Raw genomic sequence first — 14,533 nt, forward strand, 5'->3', positions numbered from 1 at the left:
ACATATCAATACCATAGAGGTACACAACCCCGCCCATCTCACAGAATGAATTTATTACTCACATATCAATACCATAGAGGTACACAACCCCGCCCATCTCACAGAATGAATTTATTACTCACATATCAATACCATAGAGGTACACAACCCCGCCCATCTCACAGAATGAATTTATTACTCACATATCAATACCATAGAGGTACACAACCCCGACCATCTCACAGAATTAATTTATTACTCACCTATCAATACCATAGAGGTACACAACCCCGCCCATCTCACAGAATTAATTTATTACTCACCTATCAATACCATAGAGGTACACAACCCCGCCCATCTCACAGAATGAATTTATTACTCACATATCAATACCATAGAGGTACACAACCCCGCCCATCTCACAGAATGAATTTATTACTCACCTATCAATACCATAGAGGTACACAACCCCGCCCATCTCACAGAATGAATTTATTACTCACATATCAATACCATAGAGGTACACAACCCCGCCCATCTCACAGAATGAATTTATTACTCACATATCAATACCATAGAGGTACACAACCCCGCCCATCTCACATAATTAATTTATTACTCACCTATCAATACCATAGAGGTACACAACCCCGACCATCTCACATAATTAATTTATTACTCACCTATCAATACCATAGAGGTACACAACCCCGACCATCTCACAGAATTAATTTATTACTCACCTATCAATACCATAGAGGTACACAACCCCGCCCATCTCACAGAATGAATTTATTACTCACATATCAATACCATAGAGGTACACAACCCCGCCCATCTCACAGAATGAATTTATTACTCACCTATCAATACCATAGAGGTACACAACCCCGCCCATCTCACAGAATGAATTTATTACTCACATATCAATACCATAGAGGTACACAACCCCGCCCATCTCACAGAATGAATTTATTACTCACATATCAATACCATAGAGGTACACAACCCCGCCCATCTCACATAATTAATTTATTACTCACCTATCAATACCATAGAGGTACACAACCCCGACCATCTCCCATAATTAATTTATTACTCACCTATCAATACCATAGAGGTACACAACCCCGACCATCTCACAGAATGCAATGATCAGCAGAGGAATGGAACCAGCAAAGCTGTCAAAGAGGGACAGCCAGTAGTTCCCTGAGCCTTGGACAAATATCAGTCCAACAATGCAGCAGAGGACACATGTTATCCCTGTAACAGAATAAAGAACATGAGTTAAAGATATTTAATAAAGAGGTTTCAATCTCTCAACATTGGAGAAAATAGGTCTGGATTGCTCTTGTCCAGAAACAGACTGGCCATGGGGCAGTTCGGGCAAATGAAAGATAGGCTGGTCCATCTTTAGACCAGTGTGGGATTTTGGTTCGAAGGAAATTAATGGGCTGGTGTGTTGTCTGAGCTGATGTCCGGTCCCAGTCTTTCCCAGCTCTTGTCTCACCTGTGGTGGACTCCTTGGGCCAACTCTTGGGGAAAACCCCCAGGTCCTGAAGTGGTACCAGAACTCCTTCGATATTGCCAAACATGGAGGACAGGCCGAGACAGAAGAGCATGATGAAGAACAAGACTGACCAAACAGGAGATACAGGCATCTTAGTGATGGCCTCTGTGAACACGATAAAGGCCAGACCAGTTCCTTCAACCCCCTGCATCAGGACACATAGAGAAGGAGTGGAATTAGAGCCTGTTATAAATAACATTGTGTTACTACACTGTATAGGACTGGGATATTCAGTGTATAGTTCCCTTTGGGATTGCCATTGCCATATAGTCAAGCTAAAATAATATTCTTATATTGTCAGTATTTATACGATGAAATGAAAAGCTTGTGGAGCATGTATGTAAGAGACCTTAGCTTAGCTTTAAAACTCTGGTTTCCCATTCACAGATTAGGCCTACTGCTGGACTAAAAATCACTTTCAATGGAGAATCTCATTGAGCATGCTTTTTAGTCCGGGACTACGTTTAATCTGTGTCTGGGAAACCAGCCCTAAAAGTCATACCTCGCTGAGGAAAGTGTTCAAGTCACAGGTCTTCAAGTTGAGCCCCTGAATGACCTCTGGATATGTTCCATTGAGACTCTGGAGAACCTGATCATAGTTGCTTTCAGTGACGTTGCCCTCTGGGAGATCAAATGTATTCAGCAGGGTCAGGATATTTCTACAGAATCATTGTGGAAAATGAGTTGACGTCATGGCCTCTTTCGTGGTAACATTACATCTAACTATATCACATCGGCTATCATACTGTCATATCGGAGGTAGGGGGCACTGTTAGGTACATGTAGGGTTGCAAAATTCCCAGATTTTACAGAAATCGTGGTTGGAGGATTCCCAGATGTCCTGCTTATCCCATCCTGATTCCACGACTCTTCCAACTGGGATTTTTGAAAAACCTGGGAATTTTGGGAAAGGTGACGAATTTTGGCAACTGTACTCATATCATATCAGATGCAGTGAGTACTGTAGTAGGAACATGTCATCTACAGAGACGGGTAGATTCCTACCCGCCAAGACAGTTGTCAAATCTCTCCGTGGCTCTGAAGCCAATGATGGTGTAGATGACTGTTGCAGCGTAGACGGAGGTGAAGCCATTGACGGCAGAGATGATCACTGCATCCTGTTCACAGTTGTTACTGGGGATCAAAAACAACAACGTCCTGCTCAAATCAAATCAAATGTATTGGTCACATACACATGGTTAGCAGATGTTAATGCGAGTGTAGCGAAATGCTTGTGCTTCTAGTTCCGACCGTGCAGTAATAGCTAACAAGTAATCTAACAATTTCACAACAACTACCTTATATACTGTACACAAGTGTAAAGGAATGAATACGAATGTGTACTGTCATGACGTTGCCCTGTTGGTGAGGTTTATGACCCCCATAAATACCTTCTCCCCTTTCCTCTCTCTACTCTACAGATGTGACTGTTGGAAAGCCCTTTGTTAACATAGAGAGAGTCTGGTAACATCAAAATTGTGGGGAACAGAATCATATTTCGGTAATCCAACCAGCTGAAAATATGCATTGGTACTTAAAGAATATGATGTCAGATCAGTTGTCATCTGAGACATTGTTACTGATGACAGGATGACATAAACTGTATCTTGGAAAGTCTACACATCCTAGTTATCATGAGAAAATGAGAGAATGGTTGTTATAAAGTAACAATTCTGCTCACTCAGTGCCCAAGTGAACAGACGTTGGTTGTAAACTATGAACCTTCAAACTATGAACCTACAACCTTCTCTCCCACCACTACATAAGGCCCTTTACGAAAATTTAATTTTGTTGTTCCCAAGGATGTGAGGACTGCTGTCCATACGTTAAAAGGGCTAATATCAACTACAGAACTAAGCCAACCTCAGTGTGAGCTCTGGTTCCAAAAGGTTGAACGACAATAAACTAACGAAATTAGCATTGTGTTCCCGGTGACGTGAGGATTGCTGTCCATACCTTAAAAAGGGTGAATTTCAACGTGGAGGTGACGATCGACACGCCAGAAGGATGAATTTTGACTATACCAGCTAGAATATAGCATGAGCGTATAGTATGGCAACCTGGTATGAACTTTAAACTCTTATTTATTAAAGAAGTGTTACCTCCTAGCCGTTGAGTTAGCAGCAGCAGTTGTAAACGTGGGCTAGGAAAGGACGGACAAAGTATTTGTTCTACCACACGACGACGGTCCTACAACGTATCCACTTTACCACCAGACATTCTTCAGAGGACAAGAGATCCCTGCTGGGCAACCCAGCCTTCCATCTACGACCAATCTATCGAAGCACAGCTCAGAGTAAATATTTCTTGCATTTTCCTTCTCCAAATGAGTGGTTATTTAGAATGCATAAGATTCTGTATTTACGATAGCATAGCTTCACGAGGTCCGATAGTGACCCAAACCTTTTGTTCCTCAGTCTTCCCGCGCTTTCATTCAAACCCAACCCCCTTTCTTTGTGTAACCAGCCGTCATATCGGTTCCGTCCACCAGGGACAATTTCTTGCATGACATAATTAGTAATCAATGTATGATCCATCCTGTGTATATGTAATTCTGTGTGATTATTTAGGTATTTAGTAAATAAATAATTAATCCACATTTTGTATTGCTGATTCAACTTGTTAGCCAGGGTTCGTGAAGATAACCAAGAATTTACGACGTTCAGATGAGACTGAATAAGGTGACGATTAATGATGGACTGCTATTGAGGTAAAAGATTACCAGGTCTTTAAGAGTTTATTCAGAAGATAACAGCTCTCTTAACATTATTTCGTGGTGCCCCGACTTTCTAGTTAATTACCTTTACACGATTAGTTTAATCAGGTAAAATTAGTTAAAGAGAAATTATTTTATAAAATAGCATGTGATATCACTTCATCCGGCATAGCAAAGACACGACAGTACATATAAATATATGGATGAGCGATGGCTGTGCGGCATTGGCAAGATGCAGTAGACGCTATAGAGTACAGTATATACATATGAGATGAGTAATGTAGGGTATGTAAACATTATATAAAGTGGCATTGTTTAAAGTGGCTAGTGATACATTTATTACATAAATTTTCCATTATTAAAGTGGCTAGAGATTTGAGTCAGCATGTTAGCAGCAGCCAATCAATGTTAGTGGTGGCTGTTTAACAGTCTGATGACCTTGAGATAGAAGCTGTTTTTCAGTCTCTCGGTCCCTGCTTTGATGCACCTGTACTGAACTCTTCTTCTGGATGATAGTGGGGTGAATGGGCAGTGGCTCGGGTGGTTGTTGTCCTTGATGATCTTTATGGCCTTCTTGTGACATCAGGTGGTGTAGGTGTCCTGGAGGGCAGTTATGCCCCCAGTGATGTGTTGTGCAGACCTCACTACCCTCTGGAGAGCCTTACGGTTGTGGGCGGAGCAGTTACCGTACCAGGCGGTGATACAGTCCGACCCGATGCTCTCGATTGTGCATCTGTAAAAGTTTGTGAGTGTTTTCGATGATAAGCCAAATTTCTTCAGCCTCCTGAAGAAACGCTGTCTGTGTGGGTGGAACATTTCAGTTTGTCCGTGATGTGTACGCCGAGGAACTTAAAACTTTCCACCTTCTCCACTACTGTCCCGTCGATGTGGATAGGGGGTGCCCCTCTGCTGTCGATGATCTGCTGATCGATGATCATCTCCTTTGTTTTGTTGACTTTGAGTGTGAGGTTATTTTCCTGACACCACACTCCGAGGGCCCTCACCTTCTCCCTGTAGGTCGTCTCGTCGTTGTTGGTAATCAAGCCTACCACTGTAGTGTCGTCTGCAAACTTGATGATTGAGTTGGAGGCGTGCATGGCCACGCAGTCGTGGGTGAACAGGGAGTACATGAGAGGGCTCAGAACGCACCCTTGTGGGGCCTCAGTGTTGAGGATCAGCGGGATGGAGATGTTGTTTCCTACCCTCACCACCTGGGGGCGTCCCGTCAGAAAGTCCAGGACCCAGTTGCACAGGGCGGGGTCGAGACCCAGGTGCTGAGACTGAGCATGTCCTAATATGGACACCATAACGCTCTGTTTTAGCACAGTTGTCGGGCTTTATAACACAATTCAAAAGTGTCCCAATACAACATAGTAAACCACTTTTTTCCCTAAAATATATAATACATTGATTAAACAATAGTAGTTTAGATGGTTGATTGTGACTTACTGCACAGAGTTGTAGCTGGAAAAAGAGATGAGTCCACCAAATGCTATGGAGAAGGAATAGAACACCTGGGCCCCTGCATCCAGCCAGGTCGTTGGGTTGGTCAGCTCTGTCAACTGGGACAACAACACAACGTTTTGTTACATGATTCAGATTTACCTGATTTATATATGACCTATTCATCTGATGTCAGTTCAGGGATGGGTTTACATTTCTTTTAGCGTGAGGTTTTTTGTGAAGTGTAACAGTGTCCCAAATGGCAACCTATTCCCTGTAAAGTGCACTGCTTTTAAACAGGGCCCATATGGCTGTAGTCAAAAGTAGTAGACTATATAGGGAATAGGTTGCCATTTGGACCACAACACTTGACTTACGTCCGGGGTGAAGAGAAACACAACTCCACTCAAAGAGCCTTTCAAAGTCAGACCTCTGATCAGGAAAATGCTCAACACTACGTAGGGCAGCGTTGAGGTGACATACACAGCCTATGAGGAGAGGGGAGACAGGGATTTCACTATACCTTTATTTGTATTCACAATCACTGAGACATGATAACATAAAACTACCATTATGCTATTTTATTTGTCCATTTTCCAATGTTCATCCATTGTTATTGGTTATAATTGGATATAAATGTGAACGTCATCTCAGATAGATTAAGCTGCTCTACCTTCCCAGTGGTCTCGATGCCTCGGATGATGCAGATATAGAGCACGGCCCAGGCACTGACCAGACACAGCACCATCCACCACTGCAGACCCCCGTTCGCACCAATGTCCGGGGTGGTGTTCAGGGTCTCTCTGTACCAGAAGTAGTCCACTGGGGAGCTCTGCTCACACTCTGACACCAGGCCTGAGACATTTAGGTAAAGAATTTACGAATAATACATTATTATAATTAGACATACATGACTTGATGATTCAAACATAGTGCAATACTTTTGACCCGGGCCAATAGAGCTTTGGTCAAAAGTATTGCACTATAGGGAATAGGGTGGTATTTAGGATGCAGACCATGTTCAGCCAGAGTACATGTACAGTATCTCCAGATTCCATAATAAATGTACTTCTTCCTTGTAATATAGCTGTCATCCTGAGTGTGAAGCATGTTTATCAGGGTTGTGGTCAATTCCATTTCAATTCAGTTCATTAATTCAGAAAGTAAACTAACATTTTTCTCAGTTCTCCTCTATGAAATATCTGTTGGCTTTCTGAATTTGCTGAATTTTAAATGGAATTGACCCCTGACCCCCATAATGTCTCAAATACTATACAGTACATCTGCGACTCTCTGTTGTCATCTATGCATAGACACTTTAATAAGTCTACCTACATGTACATACTACCTCGACTAACCGGTGCCCCCGCACATTGACTCTGTACCGGTACCCCTGTATATAGTCTCACTATTGTTATTTTACTGCTGTTCTTTAATTACTTGTCACTTTTATCTCTTATTCTTATACATATTTATTTTTTTAACTGCATTGTTGGTTTGGGCCTGTAAGTAAGCCTTTCACTGTAATGTCTACACCTGTTGGTTAGGGCCTGTAAGTAAGCCTTTCACTGTAATGTCTACACCTGTTGGTTAGGGCCTGTAAGTAAGCCTTTCATTGTAATGTCTACACCTGTTGGTTAGGGCCTGTAAGTAAGCCTTTCACTGTAATGTCTACACCTGTTGGTTAGGGCCTGTAAGTAAGCCTTTCATTGTAATGTCTACACCTGTTGGTTAGGGCCTGTAAGTAAGCCTTTCACTGTAATGTCTACACCTGTTGGTTAGGGCCTGTAAGTAAGCCTTTCACTGTAATGTCTACACCTGTTGGTTAGGGCCTGTAAGTAAGCCTTTCACTGTAATGTCTACACCTGTTGGTTAGGGCCTGTAAGTAAGCCTTTCATTGTAATGTCTACACCTGTTGGTTAGGGCCTGTAAGTAAGCCTTTCATTGTAATGTCTACACCTGTTGGTTAGGGCCTGTAAGTAAGCCTTTCATTGTAATGTCTACACCTGTTGGTTAGGGCCTGTAAGTAAGCCTTTCATTGTAATGTCTACACCTGTTGGTTAGGGCCTGTAAGTAAGCCTTTCATTGTAATGTCTACACCTGTTGGTTAGGGCCTGTAAGTAAGCCTTTCACTGTAATGTCTACACCTGTTGGTTAGGGCCTGTAAGTAAGCCTTTCATTGTAATGTCTACACCTGTTGGTTAGGGCCTGTAAGTAAGCCTTTCACTGTAATGTCTACACCTGTTCTATTCAGAACATGTGAATAATAAGATTTGATTTAATTTGATATCTAATTTTTACCAATCTTGCATGGAGACGGTGTCTGTACTGAACTCTTACCTGTTAGATTGTAATTGAGGGGACATTGGCTCCAAGGCAGCGTCTCTTGGAAGGAGTTAAATAAGTACCACATCACCCAGGCCATGATGGTGTTGTAGTACAGGCTGATCATCAAAGAAACAAACATGGACGCTATGCCTGGTAAGAACACAGAGCAGTGAGTCCATGATGACTCAAGGTTTATTGAAGCATCACGTGTAGCTCTGGTCCCGGGGCGTTTACCTGCTGCTTACATGCAGCAAACTGCACCTTATGTATTTGCCCTGGACCATAGATAGGGAAAGTGTTGCTTACCAACTCCAGCTAAGTAAGGATGAATTGTTGACCACACGCCTAAACTGCCTTTCCTTAGACGTTGACCAATAGCAAACTCCAGATGGAGCAGGGGAACACCTTCTAGAACCAGTAGGATCAGGAAAGGAATCATGAATGCACCTGAGAACAAAGAGGCCACAATCAAAGCTCTTAAATCATTGGTAAATATCCATGACTCTTACTGACATCTCATGACATACAGACACCTGCAGATGTAATGGAGTGTATATTACAAGTCTTCTGTATCATATATAGGGGTGGCAGGTAGCCTAGTGGTTCGAGAGTTGGGCCATTAACCGAAAGGTTGCTGGATCGAATCCCCAAGCTGATAAGGTAAGAATCTGTCGTTCTGCCCCTGAACAAGGCAGTTAACCCACTGTTCCCCGATAGGCTAAGAATTTGTTCTTAACTGACTTGCCTAGTTAAATAAAGGTTCAAATGTAAATATGAAACACCTGTACTTGGGTTTGGATAAAAACACAGGGCTCATCGATACACATACCTGTCTATCTAAACATACTGCCAAAAAAAGGAGAGAGAGAAACAGATGGAGAGAAACAATAAAACCACTTGTGAATCACATAACACTGATATCCTTTTACGGAGACAAGTCAATGCACCTGTTGCAGGCAGGAATGGCTGAAGTAAAGGCATTACTGTGGCACAGGATAGTGATGGTGTTGGTGGTTCAATGTGCAGGTGATTATCCCTCAGTTCACAACAAACACTTCTCAAGGCTTTCCTGTCCATCAGCAATCTTCAGTAGATAACAGTCTTTATCTGCCTTAACAGTCCTTATCTGTCATTCGCTTGTAGTCAAAAGTTTTCCATAGAACGTGATGGGATGTTACCGTAAGTCCATTTAGGCTCTCTCTCTGTATTTAGATAAGATAAGAGCGGAGGTGTTTCATTACAATTATCACACTGGGTGGATTTTACTGGGCTAAAGCACCCTATCTACCCTGGGTCGGCACAAGAGAGCCCATGTTGTAGTTACATCCCTCATTAGTGTATAACCATTAGAAATAGTCTTCTCTGTGTTTGTCAACAATACAGTAGATGGATATACAGTGTCTTCAGAAAGTATTCACACCCCTTGACTTTCTCCACATTTTGTTGTGTTACAGCCTGAATTTAAGAGGGATTCAATTGAGATGTTGTGTCCCTGGCCTACACACAATACCTCATAATGTCAAAGTGGAATTATGTTTTGTGAAATTCTTACAAATGAATTCAAGCCCTTTGTTATGGCAAGCCTAAATAAGTTCAGCAGTAAAAATGTGCTTAACAAGTCACAATAAGTTGTATGGACTCTACAATAATAGTGTTTAACATGATTTTTAATGACTACCTCATCTCTGTACCCCACATATATGTAAGGTTCCTCAGTCGAGCAGTGAATTTCAAAAACAGATTCAACTACACAGACCAGCGACTTTTTACAATATCTTGCAAAGAATGGCAACTATTGGTAGAAAGATACAAAAAAAGCAGACATTGAATATCCCTTTGAGCATGGTGAAGTTATTTATTACACTTTGGATGGTGTATCAGTACACCCAGTCACTACAAAGATGTAGGTGTCCTCCCTAACTCAGTTGCCGGAGAGGAAGGAAACCGCTCAGGGATTTTACCATGAGGGCAATGGACTTCAACCCTCCTGCTGTGTTCTGGCCGAATTTGACAGAGTTACAAGGTTTCTCTCTGAAAATGTAGTTCATTTAATGTGATTGTCATGAGGTTCCATGACTTTGTCCACACAGGGCATCTGATCACAAAAAATACATTTTGATGATTTTCATAACATTTTAGGTGTTTTATTGAACTTTTGTACACCTGTGGTGTTCCCAGTCAAATATTCCCGGTCATTAGACATGAATGGGTGAGACTACAATTAGTGTATAAAAAAATTAAGTTCAGGCACATGCCCATTCATCAGATGGACATACTTCCTCTCCCAGACCCCCACATGCACGTGAGCACACACACACACACCTCACTCCCCTTCTTGGCTTCCATGGCAACCCCCACAGGAACCTTTCCCCAATAGAATCTTTCCCCCGAGGGAACCACACCTGTTGGAATTCTCACAAACAATCGCAACATTGTTTTAATAATATATATAACTTTTCTAGCAGCTCTGGTATATAAAGCTTTTTTGAGGCCTTGCTCACATTTCATTCTGTGGCAGCACAATGACCAAATGATATACTGTATGTGAGGCTCTATATCATATCTTTGATCATGACACTGGTGAGGAGGAGAGAGTCCTTGTTAAACTTTGACACAAAGTAGTCTGTGATAAATAGCACAATATGTTTTATCTGAGTATTTGTTATAGTCAAAATAATCCATACATTATGCTTATTCTACCCAAAAACTAGTTGTATGTGCCCAGGGCAATGAGGCCAACAGACCACAAAAAGCAAATAGAAGTTCAAAACTTGTAATGTTCACAAGAACTTAAGTTTATAAAAAGATCTAACACAAAATTAGGTGATAATATATGTATTATTATGGATTTATAATCATCTATAATGGGGTGGTCATTTTGGACAGGGAACACAGAATTAATTAACATGAAACGAACTCAACAGGAGGGTCATTAAAACAGTTACAGAGTTTAATGGCTGTGATGGGAGAACATTGTAGTCATTACACAATGCTAAACTAATTTACAGAGTGAAAAGAACTAAAATATTGTATAGAACAAAAATATTCCAAAACATGCATCCTGTATGAAATAAGGCACTAAAGTAATAATGCAAAAAACATTGAATTAACTTTATGTCCTGAATACAAAGTGTTATGTTTGGGGCAAATCCAACACAACACATCCCTGAACACCACTCTTCATTTTTTTCAAGCATGGTGGTGGCTGCATCATGGTATGGGTATGCTTGTCATCAACTGGAGAGATTTATAGGATAAAACGAAACCTAAAAGAACTAAGCACAGGCAAAATCCTGGAGGAAAACATGGTTCAGTTTGCTTTCCAACAGACACTGGGAGACGTTCACCTTTCAGCAGGACAATAACCTTAAACACAAGGCCAAATATACACTGGAGTTGCTTACCAAGACGAAATTCAATGTTCCTGAGTGGGCTAGTTACAGATTTTACTTAAATCAGCTTGAAGATCTATGGCAAGACTTGAAAATGGCTGTCTAGCAATGATCAACAACCAACTTGAGTTTGAAGAATGTTAAAAATAATAATGTGCAAATATTGTACAATCCAGGTGTGCAAAGCTTTAAAAGACTTACCCAGAAAGACTCACAGCTGTAATTGCTGCCAAAGGTGATTCTAACATGTATTGACTCAGGGGTGTGAATACTTATGTAAATTGTATATTTAAACACATTTGCAAACAGTTCTAAAAACGTTTTTTCACTTTGTCATTATGGGGTATTGTGTGTAGATTGTGAATAGTGAATTCAAAAAAAAAGTTGCATTCAGGCTGTAACACAACAAAATGTGGAATAAGTCAAGGGGTATGAACACTTTCTGAAGGCACTGTAGCATCATGTGTTTGGCGACATGGGCAAAGTGCAATAACTCTGTTATACTAACTGACAATCAGTTAGATATTTTTCCTGGGATCTATCTATAGACTCCAGGCATGTCCTCTCCATCAGTCATTGACAAGTCATTATGACTAGAGGTGTGATGTAAATCAAGCTTTAACACCTATACAAGGCCTGTCAGGATAAGTAGTAGTAATAGATTACTACATCAGCTAATAAAATGCAGTGTTTGTGGTGCTGGAGCCTCCATGGAGACAGATCACCATGGAGCCTCCATAGAGACAGATCACCATGGAGCCTCCATAGAGACAGATCACCATGGAGCCTCCATAGAGACAGATCACCATGGAGTCTCCATGGAGACAGATCACCATGGAGCCTCCATAGAGACAGATCACCATGGGGCCTCCATAGAGATAGATCACCACTGAGCCTCCATAGAGACAGATCACCATGGAACCTCCATAGAGACAGATCACCATGGAGCCTCCATAGAGACAGATCACCATGGAGTCTCCATGGAGACAGATCACCATGGAGCCTCCATAGAGACAGATCACCATGGAGCCTCCATAGAGACAGATCACCATGGGGCCTCCATAGAGACAGATCAACATGGAGCCTCCATAGAGACAGATCACCACTGAGCCTCCATAGAGACAGATCACCATGGAGCCTCCATAGAGACAGATCACCACGGAGCCTCCATAGAGACAGATCACCACGAAGCCTCCATAGAGACAGATCACCACGGAGCCTCCATAGAGACAGATCACCATGGAGACTCCATAGAGACAGATCACCATGGAGCCTCCATAGAGATTGATCACCATGGAGACTCCATAGAGACAGATCACCACGGAGCCTCCATAGAGACAGATCACCATTGAGACTCCATAGAGACAGATCACCACTGAGCCTCCATAGAGACAGATCACCATGGAGCCTCCATAGAGACAGAACACCATGGAGCCTCCATAGAGACAGATCACCATGGAGCCTCCATAGAGACAGAACACCTTGGTTAGACTACACATAAACTAGTGACATAAACAGCAGACATGTTTTTCACTGTTCTCATTAGTTCTGTGTTTTTATTGTATTGTAAGTACACTTTATGTACCTGATAACAGTGGAACAATGTGTGCAATGTGTAATTAGAATATGTGTTAAACTGCACCTACAATAAGAAGAACACTGTAAAGTAAAGCAAAATCAGTATTTTCCCATGGACACCAAATACAGATTGTACATCAAGCAAATCAGAGAAGAACATGAGCTTTCCCTATACAAGTGATCCCATCCAACCACACCACAGCACAACCCCTTCAACACATAAAACCCATCCAACCCTTCCAACACCATCCAACCAAACCAAACCACACCACACCCCATCCAATCCAACCCCATCCAACCACACCACACCACAGCCCAAGCAAAGCTTTAAAAGACTTACCCAGAAAGACTCACAGCTGTAATTGCAGCCAAAGGTGATTCTAACATGTATTGACTCAGGGGTGTGAATACTTACATAAATTGTATATTTCAACACATTTGCAAACATTTCTAAAAACATGTTTTCACACCCCATCCTACCCCATCCAACCACACTACACCCCATCCAACCACACCACACCAAACCCCATTCAACCCCATCCAACCACACCAGACCACACCCCAACTAACCACACTACACTACACCACATCTAACCCCATTCAACCACACCACAAACCATCCAATCACACCACAAACCATCCAACCCCATCACAGCCCATCCAACCACACCACAAACCATCCAACCACACCACACCACAGCACACCCCAGCAAACCTCATTCAACCACACCACAGCCCGTCCAACCCCACCACAGCACAACAACACCTACCTCCCCCATGACTCTGGCACAAGTAAGGGAATCTCCATACGTTCCCCAGCCCCACACAGAACCCCACGCAGGTGAGCATGTATTGAGTCTTGTTGTCCCATTTGGGCCTGTCTCCCCTCCCAGCCTCTTCCGTCTCCAGCTTGTCCAGCTCCTCATGGGACAGGATCCTGTCTTCCAGGCCTGGGTTGGGCAGCTGTAGTCTCATGGTTCCTCGGGTGTAGATGGCCAGGTTCAGCAGTGTGACAGGGGAGAGCTGGTCTCTAGGTAACCGGTAGCTGGAACACTAGCTGAGGTGTGGAAAAACTGGTTGCCAACTTTGCAAAACAGCCTTTCAGCTGAACTTGTTTTAGTAGATGATTGCTTTACCAAGCTGAAGAGTGACACGAGAAGTTATCTTGTCAAGTGTGACTCAACCAAAACAACACGTTCAACAATAATTGATATATTATCTGAGAGGGAGGTGTCAGGGATGCACAGAGTCATCCTGTATCTCATATCCTACTGTATATCCACTCTTTCTGATAATGATGTGTATGACACCCGAGGGTCAAATAGTGATGTTTAACCTCTAGGCTATATGGTTCAACATGCAATGTCAGAGAGGTTATCAACTTCAGGTGTAAAAAACAAGCTCAGTAAAACGCATGGCCAGGTAAATGGTTTATGATTATAGATCAGTAATCGTGTTAAGGCCCAGAGTGTTTCTTTGATCATGTCTGATGGTCAGGATAAAACCCTGGCCTTAATCATGTTCCTT

General features: G+C 42.2%; 1 protein-coding gene across 1 annotated transcript; it reads right to left on the minus strand.

Annotated features, from left to right (window-relative positions):
• Positions 1–1,078: 1,078 nt before the first annotated feature.
• LOC139405690 (sodium-dependent neutral amino acid transporter B(0)AT1-like) lies at positions 1,079–13,981 on the minus strand. Its single transcript, XM_071148109.1, has 10 exons — positions 13,777–13,981; positions 8,343–8,483; positions 8,049–8,186; positions 6,382–6,563; positions 6,067–6,196; positions 5,715–5,841; positions 2,555–2,683; positions 2,052–2,208; positions 1,490–1,694; positions 1,079–1,242 (listed from the first exon to the last, which is right to left on the minus strand). The coding sequence occupies exons 1-10, from the start codon at positions 13,979–13,981 to the stop codon at positions 1,079–1,081; spliced, it is 1,578 nt and encodes a 525-aa protein (XP_071004210.1).
• Positions 13,982–14,533: the final 552 nt, after the last annotated feature.

This window comes from Oncorhynchus clarkii, chromosome 3 (assembly GCF_045791955.1).
Source record: "Oncorhynchus clarkii lewisi isolate Uvic-CL-2024 chromosome 3, UVic_Ocla_1.0, whole genome shotgun sequence".
Classification (NCBI taxonomy): domain Eukaryota; kingdom Metazoa; phylum Chordata; class Actinopteri; order Salmoniformes; family Salmonidae; genus Oncorhynchus; species Oncorhynchus clarkii.